At 58.7% G+C, this 24,613-nt stretch overlaps 1 protein-coding gene across 2 annotated transcripts in view; it reads left to right on the forward strand.

The window, feature by feature from the left end:
- Nucleotides 1-24,613, forward strand: part of ADGRD1 (adhesion G protein-coupled receptor D1) — a 125,766-nt gene that overhangs the window by 60,640 nt on the left and 40,513 nt on the right. For both annotated transcript variants that reach the window (XM_036106521.2, XM_036106522.2), the window contains 2 exons: nucleotides 18,328-18,401; nucleotides 24,312-24,435. In XM_036106521.2, coding sequence (XP_035962414.1) covers nucleotides 18,328-18,401; nucleotides 24,312-24,435 — 198 coding nt within the window. The remainder of the gene's footprint in view (nucleotides 1-18,327; nucleotides 18,402-24,311; nucleotides 24,436-24,613) is intronic.

The raw sequence follows: 24,613 nt of genomic DNA on the forward strand, positions 1-24,613 counted from the left end.
TGTGCAGAGTGAGCCAGCCTCCGTACCAGACACCTGCAGCTCCCGCTGTCATCTCCCACCCTCAGCCCAGTGGCTACCTGCCTTACCTGTATGAACACAGGTGGAGCTGCTCCTCTGTGAGCTGCCGCTTGGGCAGGATGCCTTGGAAATGACCGCAGACTGGCCTCTTTCCTGGTGCAGATAGGATTCCCACCCTCTGCCTCAGAGAGAGCAGGGGACATTTCCCTCCAGACGCAGCTCTTCAGGCTCTGGCCGCACGAGCCTCCCTGAGGAGCCAGGCGCCAGCAGGGACACGCGGCAGCCCCAAGCCCTGCTGGCGGGACCCGGGGGGGCCAGCAGAACTCCGCTTTCTTCAGACAGCGTCCCACAGATGCACCCTCAGGGTCCAGCTTGCGGCTCATCCCAGGTCCTCCCGCGGCTTCTAACGCTTACCTGCACATTCGACCTGGTGGCAGGTTCCCCACCTGCTTGGTTCCCTGCAGATGGACTTGAGGCCTCAGTGGGACCCTCCGGCCATCCTGCTGTGACCTTTGTTGGGGGGACGGTGGCCAAGGGGCTCAGTGGGCCGCAGGCACCCTGCCACAGTGGTCGCATATACAGTTTCCCTCCTTCCGTCTGCCCACCCTGGACGTATGTGTAGTTGAGAGACGCCGCTTCCTGTGCGGGCAGTCGCTCTCCTGCCCGTCAGTGCAGATGCGAAGTTCCGCCGTACCCGAGGTCTGTGCAGAGCAGCGCGAGGGGGTGCCGGCCTTGGGCCCTCGCTGCGCACAGAAGCCCCTCGCGTCGGGGACGCAGGTGGGGCTGCGGGGAGCGGCCCTCGGGGCCACGTCCAGATGGAGCTGACCTTCGCGTTTGTGAGGCAGGGGCTGGAGGGTGGGGGGGTGGTCTGGGAGGCAGAGGTTTCCAGAGCCGGCCACGCCCTCGTCTGATTTCATCGTGGTTGCCGTTGTGGTGACGTGGCAGCTCGTGGCTCCCTGAGCGGGTGCTGACTGGGCGCCACATCTGTGCGGTGCGTGGTGTTTCGGGCTCCAGGGACGGAGAGGGCTGGGCAGATTGTCCCCCTGTGCCTTCCCCTCCCGCGGGGACAGCAGGCGGCCACTCCTGGGTTCCTGAGCTCCTGGGAGGTCGGCCTGGACTCATGGAGTCCTTCCCTGGGCTCATGAGGGGCGTCCAGGCGGGCGGCTCCTGCCCCAGCGGATGGAGCCTGGGGCCGCCTCTCGGCACAGGCTGGAGGCGTGCGGTGCGGGGAGCCTGTGGGTGGGCTGTGGTCCTGGCGTGGGGGCAGGCTGCCCCGGGCCCTGCGGTTGCGGCCACGGCGGGATGGCGGAGCGCGGCCTTGGCAAGGTGGGCGAGGGCGGGGGGGGCGTGGCGTCTCACGGCACTGAAGAAAGTTCTGGGCGTGTCGAGGACCTGGACACGGGTACCCTTGCGTCTGCACCCTCTGCTGGCTCTGCTGCCCGGGTGTCGCTGAGCAGGGAGAAGGCACGGCGGGCTGGCTGCTGGACTCCGGCTCCCGTCCCAGATCGCTCTCGTGACCGGCCTCCCCCCGACACCGCCGTCCCCCTCCCAACCACAGCAGTCTGCCAAGGGCGCGCCCTTCTCGCTTGTCCCGCTCCCTGCCCGTCACGGTCGCTCTCGTGCGCAGTCCCTCTGCTCCCTGCCCTGTGTTTCCAGTGACTCCATTTCACACAGAACCAGCTGCCTCTGCCGGCCGTCCCCCTCCCCACAGCAGCAGAACCGCCTTCTAAAGAAGCGCATCGGGTCATCTGCCTCTGCTGGGGACCCTCCCCTGCTCCCCTCCCTGCGGGGTGAAGAGAAACCCCTCCCCATGGCCCAGCGTGCCCGTCTCAGCCACCCGTGCCCCCTCCTCGCCCACCCCTGCTGCAGCCACAGAGCCTGTTCACATGCTGTCCCCTCTGCCTGAAGTGCCCCCCCCCCGCTCCCGTTCCCGGCTGTTCCTGGTGGCCCCTGTTTCACCTCTGCCGTCACCCCTGGACTGGTGGGCATCGCTGTGGAGTCCGTTCCTGGTGGCACGTAGGGGTCGTTCTGTTAGGGTTCGTGTTTTCCCCCAGCCTCCACACTGGGTGCGTTCTTGCTCATCAGGCTGCGCACACTGCATGGTGCTCAGGAGACCCTTGAGGATGGGGACACGGAGCTGGAAAAGATGGTGACGTCCTCCAGATGACACCTCCAGGTGTCGGGCTGCAGGACTGAAGGCGCAGGGCTGTGGCCAGGCCTGTGAGACTCCAAGGCTCCAGGTTCACGTGCCGGAAGGACGCGCCTGTCTGTGGAGTAAGGTCGGGCCTCACCTGCGTCTCAGACTTGCTCAGCTTTGTGCCCCCCGCACCCCCCAGGCGGACTGGGCTGTGCCAAAGCTGAGCTTTCCTGTAGGGGTTCACGAGGCCCTGCTAGCAGCGGACCCCCATCACGATTGCCGCTGGTCGTTCTGAGACTTGAAATTAGAAACTGTAACAGCCCATCGCTTAAACAGCGTGCCGCTGCCATTATGTTTTGAAAAACCAAATTTTTTTTAAAAAGATTTATTTATTTTTTTAGGGAGAGAGAGAGGGAGAGTGTGTACAAGCAGGGGGAGGGGCAGAGGCAGAGAATCTCCAGCAGCAGACTCCCCACTGAGCACGGACCGACCCTGAGATCATGACCTGAGCCAAAACCAAGAGCTGGAGGCTTAACCGACTGAGCCACCCAGGCGCCCCTGAAGAAGCCATATAAGGGCAACGTTGATAGAGGTCAAAGAAGAATGCACCCATTTTCCATGTACCTGTCAATCCCTCACACACACGCGTGTGCGTGTTACATGTCAAGGTTACGAGGCAGGGGAAATGTTTATGCTCCTGGGTCACTGTTTTCTGTACGTACATCTGCTCCAGGCAGGGTGGCCGTGGGGAGGTCTGTTCACATCAGCCGGAGCAGGGGAGAACCACGACGCTTTTAAGGAACTCACTCCCCTCCTTTTTTTTTTTTTTTTTTAAATATTTTATTTATTTATTTATTTGTCAGAAAGAGAGAGAGAGAGCAGGAGAGCACAAACAGGGGCAGCAGCAGAGGGAGAGGGAGAAGCAGGCCTCCCGCCGAGCAGGGAGCCCCGATGCGGGGCTCGATCCCAGGGCCCTGGGATCACGACCTGAGCCGAAGGCAGACGCTTCACCGACTGAGCCCCCCAGGCGCCCCAGCTCATTCCCCTCCTTGCTGACCGGCGTACACAGCAGAGCCTGCGTGGTCTTTGCAGACGGGCCTGTGTCGGGGTGCGAGTTTGCTGCCGGTCGCACCCGCTGGTCCGGGCCCCAGGGGCTCGTGGGGCGCCCCGACCACGTCCTCAGGGCAGCTCGTGTGTGCGGCCCCGCTGGGCCCCGACTCCTCTGTTTCAACCTTTAAACCTCTCGGAAACCTGTCCCCAAGCCCTTGCCAATGGGCTGAAGTGACCTGGCACCTTGCCTGACGCCTCCCGCACAGACCAGGCTCTCAGGACGGCTGGCGGGCGGTGGGCGCTCAGACCCGAGCGGGTGGGGGTCTCTCCCCTCCTGTCCCGCTTCCTCTGACTGCTGGGCATTCGCTCTCTTATTTGGCACCTCACAGTGGGGTAGGGGTTGATGGAGAACTCACGTATTCTCTAAATAAGAGTTGACGAATTTTGTTTTTTTTTTTAAAGAGAATCAAGACTTTTTGTTAAATATGCAATTTTCAAAAAATTTTGACCATTGTTCAGGCCACGCTGAACACATGTGGGGACGGCTTGGTCAGCTGGCTGCATGATTGGGGTTCTTTCAGATTCCCCAAGACGTTTGACTGGAAGGGGTTACAAAGTCAACCAGGAGTGGGGCTTTTGGGGAAGTTTGGGGGAAGGTGCTCATCCCCTCATGACCAATGGGGTTGGGACCGTGGTAGGAATGTGGACGAGCAGGTCCAGGGCGGCGAGGAGTGGGAGAGGTTGGTGGGGGGATGCCCAGGAGGACAGCCGTCAGACAGAGCCAGAGGGGGGCAGGTCAGCTCAAGCCCCCGTCAGGGGTGAGTCTGCCCGCCCAGGAGGGTGGACATCATCTCCACATATTTCCCACCCCCTGATCCCGACGCGAACAGCAGCGGGCCGCTTCCCTTCCCTGGCCAGAGCTGCCCATGAGGGCAGGAACCCCACTGCCGCCACTCAGGATGGAGAGGCTGGGCCTGCCCTCCTGGGACGGCCCCACAAGTGGCCCGTAGGTGAGACACGTGGGCACTTAGGGCCCCGCGGGATGTGCTCCTGCCTGGCCTGAGTCCCAGGTGACCACAGGGACCCACCTTCCTCTACTCTGATGAGAGCCGTGGCCGACCCTTGACCTTGGCGCCAGGAGAAAAGTGGACGTGGTGGAGGGCCCCCAGCCCACTCACTGGCACCCTTGAGGGTGTGTGCATCCTGTGCCCCAGCCTGCCCGTTTTCCTGAGAGCCTGCTTTTATGTGAAATCTCTTGATTTTTACATATGTGCCACATGCACACATGAATGGGATGTGGCTGGCAGCACGAGGTGGGCGGGCGGGCATGCAACAGGGGGCGGGGGACCTGTGCTTGGGGAGGGGGAAGGTCGAGGCAAGTAGGAGGAAGAGCGGCGGTCCCCCTCAGGTCTCCTGGGCCGGGCACTGTGCCTGGAGCCGCGAGTCCCCAGGGGGCCCAGAGTTGGCAGGGTGGAACCTTGGAGGCCGCACGGCAGCCTCATGGGGAGCCTCCGTCCCCAGGGACCGGCACAGCAATGCATCCGCTTTGGTCTCTTGGAGGCCGGGAGAGGAGCAAGTTCAGCTCAGCCTGAGCCCAGGGTTTCCATAAAAACAGGCCTGCATCTTGACCGGTCGTCAGCTGGGAGGGCTGAGGCCACGCTTGCCGAGCGGAACAAGGAAAGGGGTGTTCTTGCTCCCAGTGGATTCCAGCCTAGGGTGGGCTCAGCACATCTGGCCCTGGCAGGTTACTGCTTTGTGTGGCTTCTCCCAACGCGAACACGGATGCGCCAAGTCCACCCACCCAACCCCAGAGAGCATCCGGGCCTGGGGGAGAGCACTTGCTTGGCAGAAGGCTGGCTTTCCCCTGGGGCCCAAAAATGTTTCCTGCTTTCACATCATGACTTCATTGCAAACAGTTTATAATGGGGAGATTTCACATAAAAACCAGGATTTCTGTCCGTTTTCTCCTTTTGAAAATGGAGGATCTGAGAAGGGGGCCTGGAGTGACACACATCCAAGCTGCCGACTGCTGGGCAGCCTTCGGGTCTCCAGAGCCCAGCCCCGTGGTGGCCCCCGGGTGTCACCTTCCCAGACCCGCGGAAACCCAAGCTTGAGACCCAGGACATGATGCTGCCTCCGCGGGGAGGCTCTGTTGTGGCTTCGTGGCTTCCCAGCGTTGTTGCTCATCTGATGGGGATCTGGGGATGGTGGTCAGTGGGACGTGGGCCGAGCTGGTGAGGAGCAGGGCGGTTGTCACCATCTGCTTCCCCTCCTCCCTCTCTCCTCCTCCTTCCTCCTCCTAAACTGATACTGGTCCTTCAGATAATGGTACAGGGTTAAGCAGTGATATCCTTAAGCCTTCATGTTTGGTGTACATTCTTCAAATACACGTGAAAATGAATGTTATAATTAAACAGAAAACGCTCCCATTTCTCTCCGTTGTGTGGACCTAAAATCATCTTGCAGTCCCCGGGGTGGGCAGCCGGCCTCATGGGAAACAGGGTGCAAACCAACAGGGTTTTGGGGTCAGAGAGCTCTGGAGAAGCCCCAGGTGTAGCCCTGGACAGACTCTGGGATATGGGGTAAAGCGCCCGTCCTCTGAGACTCGTCCGGCATGTGGGGCTCGTGGTGGCAGCGTGGGACCAGCCTCACGGGGCAGTGGGAGGGAACTCGCACGAGGAACGTCGGGTGAAACTGTGAAGTCATGTTCACTCTCGGAGCTCAGCTTGCAGCGTGGTGGCCCTTGTGTCATGTTCGGCCCAAGGACGCACTGCACCGTGTTTCAGATGGTTTCGAAGCAGTTGCCAGTATTCAAAGTCGGGATTTTGACCTGAACGTCTTACTTTCTAGTTTCTGGCCGAGCCGGTCCTGCCGTGTGGCAGGATGGTGGGAATGGAGAGGTGACCGTGGCCTGTGCCTCCTGCAAGGGGCTGTCGTCCCAGCTGGCTTCCCCTGGGGACACCTGCTGGCGGCCCGTTTCCTGGGAACGCCCTCCTATCAGAGCAGGGTCTTCGCTGCGCACAGAAAACCAGGGGTGCTGGCCGCTGGGGACTTGAGGAGGCGCCCGGAGGGAGAGGTCAGGACGCGGCCCTCATCGCTGATGAGAACATCCAGGGCCGGACGCGTGTCTGCTGAGGCTGTGGGATGGGCCGACAGCACCGTTATCACATCTCGAGCTGTGTCGTCCCGCCCGGTCAGGGGTCAGGAGTCCTCTCTAGACAGAAGTCAGTCAGCAACAGCAGGAGGGGCCTTCCCGTCTAGTCCGGGTGCTCTGGGGCGCCGAGGCCATGCCATAAATGACCTGTTGGGGCTTCGTGGAAGCCACGAATCCGTGGGAAAAGGTTCAGCTTCACGCAAACCAGTGTCCTTATCAACGAGGAATGGTGGTGTCCCCAGTGGGCTGCTTTCCTCTGGAGGTGAATACTCCCCAGGCTTGCGGTGGTCCAGGATTTGGACCCTGTCCCCCAAGCCCAGGATGGTGCTCCACTCGTCACCTTCACGTCACACATCGGGGGCAGGGCGGCAGGGCCTCCGTCAGCACCTCTGAACACGCCACTGCTCAGACCCTTTTGCTCTGGACGAGAGAACAGGTGTCCAACTGTCTGAACCTCTGTCCTGCCCCCGACCTGGGCGCTCAGGGCTACGGCCCTGTTTGCTGATGGGCGCTGCCGATGCAGGAGACAGGGCCAGCAGCCTTTCTGGAGCCGTGAGCGGGGTGTGGACGGTGCATGGCTGGGGGCGCGGGTCACCCCTGAGCGCCTCTCAGTCCGGCCTGCAGCTGGCCAGACGCACTGGCCTCACCAGCCACCGTCCTTGGGGCTCGGAGGGGAGCCGCCGTGTGTCTTCCTGCAGGCCCCGCGGCAGCAGCTGTGACGGGGCCCAGATGTGCCGAGGGGCGTGCCCCCCGCCTGGGTTTGCACCCGCGGCCTCGGGGAAGGGCTGGGACTGGGCGGGGGCCCTTGGCCAGCAGGCCCTGGAGGGAGTTTCTGTGACCTGCGCTCCTTGGATTGGAAGGCAGAGGGCTGAACGAGGCGCCGTCCCAGCTGACGCTCAGATCAGTAATTTATTCCACGATGATAATAGGTTGTTGATCCAGCAGCTTTTTATAGTGCACATAAAAGACTCTAGTTCTCTGAGAAACCAGTCCTCATTTCTGGGCAGGATGGGATTGTTTTTAGATGTTGGCGTGGCCCTCCTGTGACTGTGGGGCCGGGAGCCTGACCTGGGTCTGTCCCGCAGCGGCCGGCAGCAGGGCCTCTGTGTCTCCTCCCCAGGCCGCCGGAGGACCGGCCTTCTCCTCCCGTCTCCCCGTCCTCCTGAGCAGTTCCTGGGGCTCAGAGACGCCGGGACGCCGGCTTCCTGACCAGCTTGGGGTCCTTGCTGAGACCAGGCCGGGCCAGAGCTTTCCCACCTGCCGGCGAGAAGAGAAGCAGAGCAAGGGCAGAGCCGGCTGGAGGGATGGGAGAGGCAGGGAAAATAAACAACACGTGAGCACGACGGCAGCTAGCACTTTGCACGGGTAGAGCACGGGCCCTGCCGCCAACCCCGTGTTCACGTGTTCAAGTCCCGGCTCCGTCACGTGTCAGCTGTGTGGCCCCAGGCTGGGCCTTGGGTCTCTGGTCTCGGCTTCCTCCTGTGCACAGCGGGCCCGCCATGCTGTCCTCAGGCTGACGTGAGGGCTGCGCCGGCTGAGGGTACGGAGCGGGCGCAGCCGTGCCTGGCGCGGCCCTAGCTGTCCACAGCCTCTCCCATTTGTGTTCCCCCTCACGGGGTTTGCACAGTCGTACCCCCACACCGGTCTGCCGCGGATAAACTTCTCTTCAACCCAAATGCCCACTTTTCTAAGTAGCTGTGGCCAGATTTTGGGAACGGAATGCTCATCCGGGCATCCGTCCGTGTACGTGCAAAGTGTTCATCCGTGCACCGCCGACAGCGATCTCGTGCACCGGAGCGCTCGAAGGTGTCCTGGCGAATGCCGGTCACGGGAGGGGGTACCTTTGCAGCCGAGCCACGTGATGTCATCGTGAGCCACTCAGTGTGCGCTGTGTGGGGGTCTGGTACCGGGGGCAGCCGTGCAGGCGGCAGGGAAGGAGCCTGGGCCTGCCGTGGGGACGTTTTTTGTTGGATGGGACGGCCTTGCCTCTCCTGGGGGCTGGTGGCGAGATGGAGAGTCCCCGGCCCAGGGGCAGAAGGGCAGTGGGAGGTGCGGTGGGAGGAGGTCTGAACCGACGCTCGAACGGCCTGGAAAAGTGGGACACTTGTCTGTGGCTTACAGATGTCACCCTGGGCGGTCAGGAAGTCGTCTTTGCTCTGCTTTGGCTCGCTGTGGTCCCTGTGGTCTGGTCCCTGTGGAACGGGGCACGCGGAGACTTGGTTTGCAAATGTCTGGAGCCTTTGCTGCTCTCGGGCGGCCCCCGTGTCTGTGCAGGGGCTGTGTGCTCCGCGTGGCCCACGACACAGCCGCGTCCTGTCCCTGACGGGGACGCGACAGCCTCCTGATGTGGTTCTCGGGGCACAGTGGCCGGGTGCATAGCTGTCCTGGAGCTGCTCACACGAAATGCAGCTAGCGGTTTCTAGCCCAAATTTCCAGAGTGGGGAACGGAGCCTACTTCCACGTCCGGCACTGGGGTTCAGCGGAGGGATGACGGAGACCCATCGCTTGCGCCCTTCACACCTGTGTGAGGTGTAGGGTTACGCGGATATGCCCCAAGAAACAAGAACCTCTCATTCCTGTGATTGAGGCCAGCGGCAGCCGATGGTGCACTGCGTGTCATTTTCTGCTATTTATTTGAAACAGAACTTGGGTGTTTGTGTTTAAACGGTAGATTTCCATCAAGGGTCCTCTGTGTAAACGATCGGGAAATCCCAGTAATGACATACTCTGGGGAGCGTGCGATCTTCGGGACGGTGGTGGACAGCTTTATAACCTTTCCCGACCGGCAGGTGCGGATGGAGAGGGGCGTTCTCCTGCCTGCGGCTGGACCGTGGGTTGAAACCTCCTGGGGAGGGGCTCAAGCCCGTGCCAGAGGGTGGCTCCTCCCCTCCTCCCCTCCTCCCCTCCTCCCCTCCTCTTCGTCCTCCCCACCCTAATCTACGTGGTTTGTGTGGAGGTCTCCTCCTCCAGACTCGACTGGGTCTGTCTACACGGCAGCCCCTTGATTAGACCGGGAAGGACAAGCTATTAGGACAGAAGGGCCCTCGGGAGCAGAGCTGAGGGGGCTGCCGCCCACACCACCCGACTGGAAAGGCTCTGCCCACAGTGTCACATGCTCCGAGTGTTGCCCCCGGGCCAGGAGCCCGCTCCCCGTGTCTGACGGCACCGAGTCCCCGCCGCAGTCGCTGGCTCGGGGCCCAGGTGGGGTCTGATGGAGGAGGCCGCGGAGCAGGGCCGCAGCAGCCTGAGGGTCCGGTCCTGGGCAGGGCCCGGTGGCCAGAGGTGCTCCAGCTCCCGCCACCTGCTCCGAGAGGTCAGGGGTCACCGACCAGCCACGGGTCACCGCGCATTCCTGTCTGTGTCTTCCCGTCTGCCCCTGACCTCGGCCCCAGCGTGGGGTCCGCGGCCGGCACACCTTCCATCGGGAGCGAGACAGTGGTGTCCCGTGGGCAGAGTTACAGCCCTCGTTCATGGTCACCGTCACCGGGGAGCCAAGGGATGGCTTCCAGGGCTCCTGGGGGTGATGGTGAGGCGGCGCCACGTTGCCGAGCCCGTTTCCCTTCTGCAGCGGACTCCCCTGACTAGCCCTTCTCGTTTCAAGGGCTAGTCGGGGGAGAAGCCACGGACTAGCTTAGACCCAGCAGCGAGGGGCTGTTTCTGGACGGGGCAGAGGGAGGAACCACGGGAAGACAGTCCAGCGTGAGCAGCCATGAGCAGCTAGAAGGCAGAGCGCTAGGACACACGTCTCCTTGGCGTCTCAGCGAGGTCGGCTCCGCGAAGACGGGGGTGCTTTCATGAGCAGGATGAGGCCACAGGGACTGTGATGTGGTGCGGGCCCTGCGAGGCGTGGATGTGAGCCTCAGCAGCCAGAGCTGCGGTTGCCCCGGGGACGGAGCGTGGTTGCCAGGCTCCATCCCCGCGCCCAAGCCCCGGGGGCTCTCCCGGCCCGCTGTGCCCGTGCTCAGGGCCGGCAGTCCTTGTGTGTATGTGCCGCCGGGCCGTGAGCTCACAGCCAGGCCCCCACCCCCAGCCCCCAGGCCGGGACGGCCCGAGCCGGTGCTCCAGGCGTCTCTCCCTGTCGGGGCCGTCCCTGCCTCCTCTGAGGGCCTCCTCTGTGGGATCGCACCTGCCCACCGCGGGCAGAACGGGGCGGCATGGGCGTGCGCTCTGCACGCTGCTCCCTGTCTGCCCCTCGGCCTTTCCCTTCCCTGGGTTCATGGCCGCCTCTTCCTCTTCCTCGTACCTATGACCCTACATGTTATAAACATCTTCTTCATTTTTTCTTGAAACCCTTCTTTGTTCACGGCCGCTCACGTCGGCCAGCGCGCTCTGCCGGATCAGGAATGTCTGTGTTGTTCAATGAAAGCTTCTCCCCAGAAGCACACACAGTGGTTTGCAAAGGCTCCAGCCTAGTTTTTGTGCCCCAAGAAGGACAGGCGTTCATTTCAGAAGTTCCTGGGGCCATGCTCACACTCCAGGACCTTTGGCTCTTGGACAAACAAACCGTTTTCTGTCCGCCTCGGTCAGGAGACCTCCCGCCTTCTGGCCTCCACCTGCTGGCTCCATGGTTGATGTTTCCATCCTCTGTTCTGTCCACTGAGATCTCGTCTGTCAGACGTGGACAGTCAGCTGAATGATTACTTCCCCGGGGATATTGATCAGTTTTGCCAGTTTCCTGTCTGCTAAGCACATTTTCTTCAACTTTCCCGATGGCTCATTTGGGTATGATTCTTTGGATCCTTAGAAGTGGCAGTAACATCTTAACGCTTGCCTTGCTCACTAGTGAGTTAAATAAATTCTTTAGTACGTGTTCATTTCAGATCTGTTTGAGAGTCATAATTTCACCTTTGTGAAAAGTATTCTCTTAACACGTGGGAAAATAATTTAAAAGGAGGACTGTATTTCCTTTATTAAAAAAGGATTTTTTTCCGTGTGTGTGTTTAAGGCCTAGGAAACTTTGGATTTTACTTGTGAGCATGTAAAATAGAGAAGCGAACGGGAAAATAGGGTGGTTGACGGAGCCCAAGTGGGGAGGGCGCCCTGAGCACCTGCGTCCTCAAGGTTCTGGAAGGCACGCTGTGGGTTCTACGTTCCTCCCTCCTCTGAGTAAGACTGCACACCTTTCAGGGAAAACAGCATCATTTTTAATGCGGTTTATATTCGAGTTCAAGATCACAAACACGACCCGTTATTATTAGCAGCCACAGAACCAGGCTGTAAAATAGATGAGAATTTTATAACCTTTCCAATTCATAGCATTATCTTCATAGAAATAAAAGTATTACACTCCCTGGTGTGGCCCCCTGGGGCATACCTATAATTGCAATTTCCGAGAATCTGCAAATCCTGCAGCTGAAGGTTTATATTGCGATTTCTGCTTTGTACTTTGTGTAATGAAAACAATACATTTTCCTCCCAGTTGAGGAGGGCTGACAGGCGTGGAAGCAGCATTAATCTGTTTCGATTGCCAGCCCTTTGTTTCAGACGTGTAGAGACGTACGTTAGAGGCCAAACCTCAGCTTACAATCCAGGAAGACTTGCTGGCTGTAGGAAAACACTCAGACATGTGGCATTGGAAACAGGAACCAACAAGGGGATTGATTTGGGGATGGCTGGCTGCTCCTTCCACCCATACAGAAACCGAGTTTGTGCAGTGGTTCTGGGGGTGCGGGCCCCACAGTGCAGGGGCGAGAGGCAACAGCAGAGACCCACCCGGGAGAGCCCAGCAGACCATGGCTGAAGCCGTGTTGGAAGTGCTGATTCTTTTCTTTCTACAGATGACATTAAAATTAAGTTTGCGGAACATTTTTGAAAAATTCAAACCAGGTGTCCAGGGAGAAATAATTTATAACACAAATATTCCATGAGCAAGAGGTGTCTGGGAAGAAAAATATCACAGAAGGAGGTCTAGAAGCAAAAGCTGACCACTTTGATGTGGGTGGAGGGTGGAATCTGACACCGGGGGCGGGGGGCTGCGGCCGGACGCTGCGCAGAATGAGGAAGGACGGCTTCCCTTGATTCTGGCCCAGACCACACAAGAGACACTGGGCTTCACAGCGAGAACAAAGCACACCTCAGGATGCAAACGTGGGTGTTTGCGGGGCCACCAGGCCCAGGAAGTGGGAGGAAGCTCCAGAAAGGAGCAGGGTCCTGGGTGTGCTGATTGTGGGGACTCTCAGTGGGTGACAGGCGGTGAAGACAGGAGGCGCTGGGGGGCCGGGGAGGGTTGTATCGTCCCCATCGATGAGAGCACAGTCCGCTACCTGGGGGTCTCTTCGCTGGCCGATGGAAGGATTACACATGCCTGTGTCCAAACGCTGAAGCCCTGCTTAGCGGGCGGGTGCTGTCCCCTCCTCAGAGAGGCCCTGTGCCTCCAGCTGGAAAACTTGGCTTCGTTAGAGTTGATCCCATGCGGGTTTCACCCTTTTAAAGCCCTTTATTTCAGGATAGGGATAGATTCACAGGAAGTTACAAAGGTGTGGAAGGAGGTCCGTGTGGTCTGCACCCCGTCTCCCCCGCGGTCAGCGACGCTAGAACTCTGCGTGTAGCTGCCGAACCAGCCTGGGCGTCGGTGCGCGGTGGAGGCTGTCGGTGTGGGTCAGGGGTGGACTCCCGGGACCACCATGGCCATCGAGCTGCCCACCTGTTCTCCCACCCGAACCGTGTCCTGTTGCACCACCCCATCCCTAACGGGCGGTCCGCCTTCCATCTGTAGAATCCGTCCTGAGAAAGGTGTGAAGACAGTCGCACTGTGTGTCACCTTTTGAGCTCGGCTTCTGTCACTCAGCCCAACGCCTGAGGCCCGTCCAGGTGGTTGGTTTACCTGTTCTTGAGGCTTGGCAGTAGCCCCCCACATGGGGGGCCCCAGCGTGCTCCGCCAGTCAGCCCGCACAGGAGGTTTGGGCTGTCCCCAGGTGTTGGCTCGTGCACGTAAAGCTGCTGTGAGCAACCGTGGGCAGGTTTTTCTGTGGAAACAGCTTGTATTTCTCCAGGATGAATGCCCAGGAGTGTAACTGTAGGGTCACAGGGTAAGGGTTCTTAATATTTTTTTAAAAACTTCCAGACTGTTTTCCAGAGTGGCTGTTCATTGCCCTTTCCACCAGCGAGGTGTGAGCAGTGCAGCGTCTGCAGCGGTCCCTGGGTTTTATTTTCCTTGTTCTCGCCGTGGTCTGAATTCCCTGGCGGCCGGTGGTACTGACGTCTGTTGTGGTGCTCGTTTGCTCTCCGCGTGTCCTCTCTGGTGAGATGTCTCCGCCTGGCCCTGGCCCATTTTCTAATTGGATTCTTTGTGTTGTTTCTTAGAGTTGAGCTGTGAGAATTCTTTGTCTATTCTAGACATCGCTCCTGTGTCAGATACGTGGTTTGTAAATATTTTCTGCTCATCTGTAGCTTGTCTTCGTATCCTCTTCACGGGGTGTTTCACAGAGCTGAAGTTTTTAATTTTTAGGAAGTCCAATTTATTGATTTTTTAAGTTTTATGGATTGTATTTTTGGCGTTCTAGCCAAGTCCTCTTCAGTGGGCTCCAGGTCTGGAAGATTTTCTCCTGTGTTATCTTGTAAAGCCCTACAGTTTCATGTTTAATGCTTAACGAAGGACCCATCTTCCGTCGATTTCGTGTAAGGTGTGAGGTTTAGGTGAGGTGTGTGGGGGGGTTTCTGCACTTGCCTTTGGGTGCCTGCTGGGCCTGGCGCTGTGTGCGGGGACAACCATGCTTCCTTCATGGAGCCGCTCCGCCCCTTCCGCACACGTGTTCCCGCCGCCGTGTGGCGTCCTTCCTGGCTTCTCGCTCTGTCCGGCTGGTGACTCCGTCAGGACTGTTTCTGTAGCTCATCTTCTTTCAGATAAAGCCGCCCTGTGTGCTGGGGCCGTCGTGTTATCTTGGGCTTCTGAGCGCACGGAAGGCACTTTCTGAAGCACCGAACAGAAGTAAATGGCACTTGGCTCTTTAAGGAGCATATTTTCTTTCTTTCTTTTTTTTTTAATTTATTTGACACAGAGAGAGAGAGAGCGAGAGAGGGAACACAAGTGGGGGGAGTAGGAGAGGGAGAAGCAGGCTTCCCGCCGAGCAGGGAGCCCGATGTGGGGCTCGATCCCAGGACCCTGAGATCATGACCTGAGCCGAAGGCAGACGCTCAACCAACTGAGCCACCCAGGTGCCCCAAGGAGCATATTTTCTAATGGGAGGAAGTGATTCAGGAAACTGGGGCTCCTGAATTTCGCAGACGAAAGTTGTTGCAACTTGTGTGAATTTGTCTGAATTCAGATGAATCCTGATGTGTTTTCCAGCCTCCTCTCTTGGACGAGAAGGGAGACCTCTGGCCGCGCTCAGCTGCAGGTGCACGGAAGAGGCAGGTGGGGGCGGGGGTTGGGCTGTCACCTGAAGATAAAAACGAGCTCATGCCGGCATCACACGTCTACATCGTGTGGTCAGGACGTGTCCCTCGAAAGGACAGACCAGAGTCCAGCCACATCCAGCTCAAAGGGGCCTCATGAGCCTAGAAGGGCCCGGGCAGGAGGGGGTTCCGGCAGCATTTGGACAGGGGAGGCGGGTGGAGGGCTTGCATCAGGGCCTTGGGGGTGTCCTCGGATGACCTGATTGACACCTTGAAGGAGGCGCCTGTGGTCCCGACGCAGCCTGGGGTGAACGGTGAGCGCAGCACGCGGGCGTGTCCTCAGTTTCCCCACGCTGCCCACCTGTCCAGGGCCCTGCCTGGGGGCGGCGAACCCCTGCTCCACTGGGTCACAGGCCTCACCCCTCCCCCTGACCTTTTGCCCTCCACCCTCTTTCTGGAGGTGATTGCTCAGCTGTCTCCTCTGCGGGCCCTGCCCCAGCAGCCGGGGCCTGTGTGAGCGCCCGTTGGGAGGGGCTGCATCCCCCTGCCCTGCTCACAAAGATAAGACACATCCACACACCAGGATTTTGAGGCTGATTGAAGGAGTTCCTCATCAGTCCCCCAACATGACTTCCATTTTTCTTGCTTTCCTCCAAGGTGGGACATCTCAGCCATTTGGAGCCCTGGCCCCTGGCTTGTGGTGAGATGAGCTGGGTTGGGGGCGAGGGTGGCCGGCTGACGTCCCGGGGCACCTGCTCCCTATGCTGGGCATGGGGCCTCTGAGTCCTTACACGGCTCTACTGAGGGTCAGAATTGAGGACCGTGGAGACCTCTGTGTGTTTGCTTGGGGCAGGGACAGGCAAATTCTCCCTACCTCGTTTGTAGGAAAAACTATATACTTGGATGAAAAGCAAACGGATTTCTAAGCCAGGAACATTTACGGGTTGTTATCTGATAGATTTTCCTCCTCTCCTGAGAAGCAGAAGCTTTTCTGTACCTTGATTATGAACAGTAGGCAATAAATACTTGATGAGTCCCACTGGCGTCTCCCCAGCAGTTGGGTTGTCTGAGAAGTCTCTGACCCCGCAGAAGGTGCTCCGCGGGCCCGTGTGACACCCAAGGGAGGTGTGTCTGGGGCAGTCAGGAGGCCGAAGCGGGGCCAGCTCTCTGTGGGAAGACCCTCTCTCTATCGACCGCTGGGCCTCGGCTTCGGGGCACAGGAGGGGTTCAGATGACAGGACCTCCACACCCCGCCTCATTTCCTAGTCCCCACACTTGCATCTACGCCTCCCACATTTCCCCGGGAAATCGGCCATGACACGATGACTCACCTTCCTCTTTCTGGCAGGGCTACTCCCCGTGTGTTCACAAATCATTCTCCTGGGAACGTTCTAGGCCTCCGTTCTGGAGACGGGCTGAGGGCGTCTGTTCCAGTTGGGCTGCACATCCAGACATGAGGAGGCGGTCTGCTGTCCCCGCGCCGGGAGGGGCTCCGGGGGCCAGGGCAGGAGTTTCCCGCCTGGGGTGTGACCTTGGCTTCAGACCCCGGGGAGTGCAGTCTGCTCCTCCGCCCTTCTGACCATACACGTGCTGGGCTCGCTGCCGTCGGGGCTGATTTTTAAACCCCCTCGAATGTGGATCTGGAGTCAGAGGGAGGGGACTGGGAGAGGCCCCTTCTGCCAGAAGGGAGGCAAGCCGGCTCCACACTGCGGGCAGTGGGGGAGGACATCGCTTCTTCCTCGGGGCCTCAGCACCCCGGCCCCGCATGAGCCTGGCTTCGGGCTGGCGTCTACCTGCCTTTCCGTGGCACGGGGACACACAAGTGCACCTGCCGTGAACAGTGACCACTGATGCTGTCCTGGGGGGCGGGCCCAGGGCCGCTCAGGGCCAAGGACACCTGGGTGATTCCGGGTGGGGGCCAGCACCTGGTCTTTATCTGTACTTTGGGTTTTGTGGGTTTGTGTGTTGTGGGGCCCCTGCTGATGACCTTCTGTGTCCCCAAGCAGCTGCAGGATGAGGTTCTCCATGTCTGAGCGTGATGCTCACAGCAGCTGGGACATTGAGGGGACGAGGGGGGCAAGCGGCTCTCAAATTTAAGGGCTTGTGAAAACCCGGGTGGCTGGCTCCCACCCCGGTTTCTGCCCGTGGTGGGGCGCTAGGATTGGCCGTGACAGGCTCCTGGGTGATGCACTTGGAAAACCACCCTCTGTGGTGACCCAGGTGGCACCAGGGACGTGGTTGGGCATCTCGGAAAGAGTCTGGGAACAGAGTAAGGATACATGGGACTGTGCTGCATGGCCCCTCCAGTTTCTCTTAGGGTTTGAGGTTCAGCTCATCTCCCTGAGCACCAGGCCCTCTGCCCTGATGCGGCCTGTGCTCAGAGGGAGGGCAGCCTGTTGACTTCTGACGCACATTCTCCTGCAGCCTCGTGCTGTGGGCCGTGCTGCGGTGGATGTCCCTGTAGGTGCTCTTGGAAATCGGGGATCACGCCTGCCGGCGTGTAGGGTGGTGCTTCCCCTGTGACTCACGCAGTGATACTTCCACGTGCTCTGTGTTTTGCCAAGATATCAGGAATAAACGGCGTTAATATTGTGTTGTGCACTCGGGGACCATCAGCCACACTTCTAGCGTGAAGCAGAGGGCGGTGTTTGCGGTGGGTCCAGAGGGCGCCCCTTAGGGCTGCGGGCACGTACCAGCGCTGGGAAAGAGGAGCTTCCACGTCTGGAGCTGGGGTGCTGGGGGAGCCGTCCCGTTGCCCCCCCTGCGCTGCAGAAGTCTGACTCGCACGCTGGCCCACGCAGCCCCGAGATGGAGGTGGGGCGGGGTCTCGTGGGCAGATGAGATGATGGCGGGAGCGGCGGGCAGCCACAGAAGACATCCTGACTTAGTGACTGGGCATCTGTGGGACAGCGTGTGCCCAGAAGCAGCCCGGCTTCCCGAGCTTCCTGCTGCGGCTCCTGGCGGACCCCCTGCGATCTGCTTTGGGCAGAGCAGCTGTGGCCAAGCGCCCCGGCTGGCATCCCGGAGAAGTCCCGGGGCCGGAGTGTTCTCTCTTTGGGGAGAACGAGAGTCCTAGGAACAAGGTCGTGGGTTGATCTGGTGGCGTGTTCGTTCCTTTGTCTTCTCAGCCCTGCTGTAGTGAGGGCCTGCTGTGCGCCTTCCCTGGCCAGGCCCTGGGGGTCCTTCCCGGGGGGGGGGGGGGACAGCAAGCAAACAAATACGTGAATACGAAACTCGCTGCGTGGTGAGCGACGCTGGGAAGAAAACAAACAAGAGGAAGGGGTGGGGCTGCATGGGCTGGTGCCATTTGAATGGGCAGGAAGGTCCCTCCGGGAGTAGCATGTAGCACAGACCCACAGTAAATGGGGGGGGCATCCTCAAGGGAGGGCACAGCAAGTGCAAAGGCCCTGAGGTAAGAGCCCTGGCTTCTGGGCTGATGTGGGCGAAGGAGAGGGGGGCGTGGGGTGGGCCGGATGCCGTGGCCCTCTGTGACCACGGCAGGGTTGAGATGGAGTCAGTGGCCTCTAGCGCACTCCCCCAAGGTCCCGGGGGCTGGGGGCGGGGCATCGAGCTCGGTGTCAGGAGCCTGGCTTCTCCAGTGGCCTCACGAAGCATACTCGCCCTTTCATTTCAGTCCCACAGGCAGCGCAGCGAGGCCACCAACAACAGCAACCTGGTGTTCCTGTACTGTGCCTTCCTGGACTTCAGGTACGCTTGCGGGGGGCCCGGGGCGGGGACAGGCGGGGAGGGGAGCAGGTGCGGTGGGCGCACGGTGCCCAGGGCCAGGCCCCGCCACACGCCGGTCCGGTTAGGATCCAGCCACCCTTCTGGAGGCAACAGGGTTGCATTGCCCGTAAATGCTGGCAACGACCTGGGACCCGGGCAAGAGCCGGAGGTGCAGGCCAGGTTTTCTCAGAGGCCATATTAGCACCTAGCAGGACTCAGCCCTTAAAGCCCGGGGCCGCTTCAAAACACTCACCTGGTCCGCCAAGGCACCACCGGGGCCCTGGCTCTGCTGGGGATCGGTGCCGCGCTGGGGAGGTGGCCGGGAGGGGCTGGGCGAGCGGCTCTTTCCTGGCGGGCGTGTGGGCCTCTCAGGATTTCGTGGCCCTGATGGCTGATGGCCACACTGTGGTGTGCTGCCATCAGCCCCGCCTGAAGCTCTGGGAGCCCAGGCACAGACCAGGCGTCCTTCTCAGCATTCCGTGGGCGCCTGGGAATCCACCGTCCCCCGCCCTGCTGGACCCCCATCCCTGCTGATCTCCACGGGCACCCCACTCGCTGTCGGGGGGCCTTCTTCTGATGGAGTTCTAATCGTGATGCTCCTCTGGGCGTGGCCCCCCACAAATGGCCCCCACGGTCGGAGCAGGGATTGAAACAGACCCTCCTCCCCCGCCTGCCCGGGGCCACGGAGCTGCCGTAGGGGAGCGTGAGAGAAAATCAGGAGTGGACGGGGCTGGGGGCACAGGGCTGGGGGTCAGGGATCCTCTCGGGCTCTGTGGGTCAGAGAGGGCCCTCTGCTTCCCTGCACTCAGTGACCAGGAGACTCAAGGTGCTGGTGTGGCTGTGCGCTTGATCCCCATCTCTGCTCCCCGCACAGCAGGAAATGCAGCCCATCCCCCATAGCGCCCAGCAAATCCCGCTTCTTTCTGTCCCCGGAGTGCCTCCCTCTGGTTGTGCCCGTGAGTGCACACGTCATGCCACCTGCAGAACACATCGCCCACACTCTAATTGTAGCGGTTTTGCCTTGGCCAGGCTCAGCCAGCTGCAGCCCGTTATTTGTTTCTTTGCAAATTATGAAAATGTGGAGACACATCCACCTAGAGATAGTCATCCTCATTTGGGGCGCTCCTCGCAGGGAAATATTTTATGGATGGAATAGGGGAGATGGAGTTTGGTAGTAACGAAATGGCCTGTTGGTTCTTAATTTTGAAGACATTTTAGGAACAGAGAAAAGTACAAAGAATATTCCAACAAGGGCAGGTACCCATTGCCCCAAATTTATAATTATTGTCATGTTTATATTTTCAAGAATAAAACAGAAACATCACAGATGCTGTCAAAGAACATTCCATCCCCCCCCGCCCCGCCCCGTTCTCTGCCTCCAACCCCCAGGGCCACCGCCATCCAGCATGCAGTGTGAGTGCGCTTCCGTCACCTCCCTGGGTATTCCTGGTGAGCAAGGAGCCTGCATCCAGAGATCGCACACCTCTGGTCGCGCAGCTCTGTGGGTTCGGACAGACGAGCGCAGTTGTGTGCACCCCCCGACCCTGCCAGATCTCCGGGCCCATGCGCCACCGCTCCTCGGACCCCAGCTCTCGTGGCCACTGATGGGTCTTCCGCCCACAGTTCCACGTCTGCAAGAACGCCGCGTGGACGGAGACACCGTGTGTGTCGCGTCGGGCGTCCGTCACTGAGCACGACAACACCCACGTTGTCGCATGTGCTTGCCGCTCCCTGCTACCGCTCACGGCCGAGTGGCGCTCCGCCGCTCCCCTTCGGCCTGGGGGTGCGTCTGGGCGGCCGTGAGTGTGGCTGAGTGTGCGCAGGTTTGCGTCCGGGAGAAAGCCCACTTGCTTGTGATGTTCTTGAGCGTCCTTGCTGGAGCTGCTGACTATTACGTCCGTGTTCACGGAGGAAATTAGTCTGTAGTTTTCTTGTCTTGTAATGTCTTTGGTTTTTGTACCAAGGTAACCGTCCCTTTGTGAAAGCTGCATTTCAGACCGTTTCTACGGAACTCGTCTTGTTTCTTCCATAAGTATTTGTTCGAATGCATCAGCGAGGCCACTTGAGCCTAAGATTTTGTTGTTGGCAGGCTTCTGGCCACCATTGAATGTCTCCGGTTGACACAGAACTATTCAGCCGTCTACTTCTTTGTGAGTTTGGACAGTTTTGTGGAGAATTTGTCCGAAATGTGTTTAAAGTGCGAGCACGGAGTTGGCGGTGGCCCTCGCGCCCGCACTCCTATTGGAGGGCCTGTGCCGATGTCCCCCTTCCACGTTTGGTGTCTGCGTCCCTCTCTCCCTTCTTGGTCACTCAGACTAGAGGTTTGCCAGCCTTGTTGATCTTTCTCAAAGAAATGCCTTCTGGTTTCGTTGGTTCTTCTCCACCGCGTTTCTCTTCTCAACTGCTTTGATTTAGTCTCTTGCCTTTGTCCCTCGGTTACTCCTGTCTGCTTGCCATGTGCTTCGTTTGCTGAGTGTGGCCTTTGGTCGTTGAGGCCTTGAGGGTTTTCTGATGCAAGCGTTTCGGGCTGTACGTTTGCCTGCGAGCACTGATTTGGCTGTGTCCCACGGTGTCAGCACGTGGCTCCCATTTTCATCAAATTAAACCTATTCTCTATCCTTTTTCGTGACTTCCTCTTCAAGCCACGTGCTGCTTTGAAGTGCGTTGTTTAGTCTGACTGCTTGGGGGTTTTCCAGAGATCTCTCCGCTCCTGATTTCTAATTGATTTTTGTTGATGAAAAAACATGAATGAAAACATTCTTTTTTTTTTTTTTAATTTCAGTCCTTTTAAATTTCTAAGAACTTGTTTTATGACCCAGCATGTGTTCGGTCTTGGAGAATGCTCTATCTTTTCTTTAAAAATGTCTGCTCTTGGCGGGTGTCTTATAAATGTCGGTGAGGTCACGTTGATGGTGCTCATGTGGCTTTCTATGACTTTATGGCTTTTCGACCCACTTGTCCCATTGGTTAATGAGAGAGGACGGTGACGTCTCCGTGTCGTGAGGGATCTGTCCGTTTCAGGGGTTTTGGTGTATTTTGAAGCTCTGTTGTTAGGTGCTTTTCCAGTTAGGATTGTTCTGTCTTCTTGGAAACTGACCCCTCACGGCTCCTTCTGATGGGAATGTTGGTTGTTCTGAAGTCCCACGTGGCCTACTTCTGACACAGCTGTTCAGGCTCTTACTCCGTGCTTGGGTGCTGTGTCTTTCTCCCCCTTACATTTCAACCTCTTTATTTATCATCTTTATATTTAAAGTAAGTCTCTTTTAGGTTGCATATGGCGGCATCTTGCTTTTTTATCCCATTGGAGCATTTCTGGTTTTGATCCGTGGGTTTTGACAATTGACATTGAATGTGATTATGGATGTGTTTGGATGGAAACCTGCCGTCTTGGTGCCTGTTTTCAAATTTTCCCACCTCTTCCTTGTCTCCTGTGTTCTCTCTTCTCGCGTCACTTGGATTCGGGATGTTTGTTACAATGTCACTTTATCGCCATGATTGACCTCTAAGCTCCCATGTGATTTTCTGTAGTGGCTGTCCCAGGGCTCCCAGTGTGTGTGTCTCTGGTTCCTTTGTGTCCCCCTCGAGCGACAGGACACCACTCCGTGTGCGGTCTTCGACATCACGGCAGCGTCGCGCCCTGTGCTACCCTGGTCGCTCACTGGACCATGAGGACGCCGTAAGCGCACCATGTGTTGCTGGAAGTTTTGCTTCAGACAGTCAGTTGCCACTGCAAATAAGACAACAGTTGCACATTTTCCTTCACTCTTGTCCGTTTCCAGCTACTCTGTAGATCAAAGTTTCTGTCCAGCATCATATTCCTTGAGCTGTAGCGCAGGTCCAGCGCCAGTTTCTGTTTGTCTCAGAAAGTGTTCCTTTTTATTTTTTTCAAAGATGTTCTCACTGCGCTGAGAATTATGGGTCACTTTAGACTTCAGGAAGCAGTACAAGGAATATCAGTGTTTTATTCTTCTAGAAGGTACAAGCAAGTGTCCCCTGGACCCTCTTACCTTCCTGACCCCTCCCCGTGCCCTCATGGTGGCCACAGCGCGGAGACTTTGAGGTGTTTTCTCAATAATTTCTGTGTGAGTTATATTTACATTCGAAGAAAATATGTGGTATTGTTCAGATCCGTGGTTCTTGTCCCATTCCACCATACTTGGTGCTGTGCTCGGCCCACATCCATCTCAGCTTTTGTGCAGGATTTTATCACGTTTACCCCACATTTTAGTCACGTGTGCGACTGGGCCTCTTCTGCTTGGACGCAGGCTTCTAGGTCACAGGGTCATGCGCATCTTGCTGTTCTTCGGTTTTGCTTGGCCGGGCTCCCATGGCAGATCCTTTGCGCACAGGCTCTCTCCTGTGTGCGGGTCTTCACCCCACGGGACGCGGTGCCACGTTGTGCTCGGCTGCCCTGGCGAACGCACGTGTCATCACACCTTTGTGCTTCCATCTGGGAAGATGTGACTTCCCTGGTTTTTACTTCCCAGTCGCTTTCTGTGTATGGAGAGGTGCATTGTTCATCCCCGCGACTGTGCTCACGTGGCCCAGTGCCTGCTGGGTTCAGGTCGGCCTCTAATGGAAGGAAGTGTGGCCTCTGCACGTTGGGGAGACCGACAGAGGAGCACATAGAGCCCAGCAGCTAGTGTGGCTGACTGTCCTCAAGGCCACGGGACATCAGATGAAGAGGAGGGTGTGTGGGGAAAGGACAGGCCCCACCTTTAGTCCCTTTGTTTGACATTATTACTGGGTTTTAGTGCCCCTGGACTGACAGGTTCTAGTCGCCCTGGCTGTGCTCCCTGGTCCCTGCTAGGCGCCCCCTCCTCCCTGCCGAGGGCGGACCGAGCATCACAGACACGGCCTCAGAAGCCGCTGTCCCTGCGTCTCGGCCATCAGGCTCAGAGCCCACCCGGGAGACGCCCCCAGTGACCCTTTCCCACCCACCCTCGGCTTCCACGGCAGTCAAGTCTCAAGCAGAGAGCAGTCACACCGCGTCCTCACGGGGACAGTCCCACCTCAGGGGTGGCAATGAGTGCTGCCAGTTTGTGCTCCCCCACGGGGCACCAGGGCCCCTCCTGGACAGCCACGTTCCTCATCAGCTGTGTCCACAGAGAGAAACCACCACCTCTGAATTTGTTCACCTTTGTAAGGGCCCTGCCTTCGGCTGAAGCAGACGTCTGTCTTTGCCGATAACTCAAAGGGGCCATTTCTGGAAAGAACCATGGAAATTCTTCTTGGGAATTTGAGAATACAGAGAGAGACCCCGAAGAAAATGATGATTGCTGATATTCTTACCGTAAGAAGAAACCACAGTTAGCACTTGAGCATGTTTACTTCCAGCCGTTTTGGTCTGGGTTGAGACTTTAAGAAGTGACACAAGTCCTAAATCAGTTCTGTAAAAAAGTAAACATTGTAAAAAAGCAAAGATCCCTTTGACTGTTCGGTCCCACCCCCTCTCGCTGGAGGTGGCCAGTCGGGGTGTCCTCAGTACGTGCGTGTCACTTACGGCCACGTCCATGGAGCACGTGAGATCTTGCTCTGCTTCACACGTGCGCACCGAGCGTGATGTGCGAGCGCTCGGGTTTCGCCCATGAGGATACACACCTGCGACTGCCGTGCCACATCTTACCCCGTCCGTGTGCCGCACGGTGGGCGCTGGGCTGCTTTCATGTTCTGTGGCGTGTGCCCTGGGCGCACGGCTCAGAGTTCTTGGCAAGTGGGGCTGGCGGGTTGTAGGACGAGCACGTCTCATTTTCAGGGGCTGTGGGTCCAGGGGGCCCCCGAGTGCATGGGCCAGGGCGGGTACACCGCGGTCCTCCCCCGGTCTCCGTGCGGCCCGCCGGCACCAGCACGTCTGCTCTCTCAGCCCGCTGCTCCTCCCTCCTGTGTCCCCAGCTCCGGAGAAGGGGTCTGGTCCAACCAGGGCTGTGTGCTCGCCGAGGGGAACCTGAGCTACTCCGTCTGCCGCTGCGCTCACCTCACCAACTTCGCCATCCTGATGCAAGTGGTGCCAATGGAGGTAAGAGCCCGGCGCCGGGGTCCCCGAGCCCCGACAGCGGGCCCTCTGACCTCAGGCTGCAGGCGGGGCACACAGGCGGCCCCCACTCACTGGGGAGACCCTGTGATTGGGGACCTTTGTGAAGCTCTCCATTTTTTAGCAAGAAAGCCCAAACCAAACCAAAACAAAAACCTTTGCC

This window comes from Halichoerus grypus, chromosome 13 (genome assembly GCF_964656455.1).
Source record: "Halichoerus grypus chromosome 13, mHalGry1.hap1.1, whole genome shotgun sequence".
NCBI classification, from domain to species: domain Eukaryota; kingdom Metazoa; phylum Chordata; class Mammalia; order Carnivora; family Phocidae; genus Halichoerus; species Halichoerus grypus.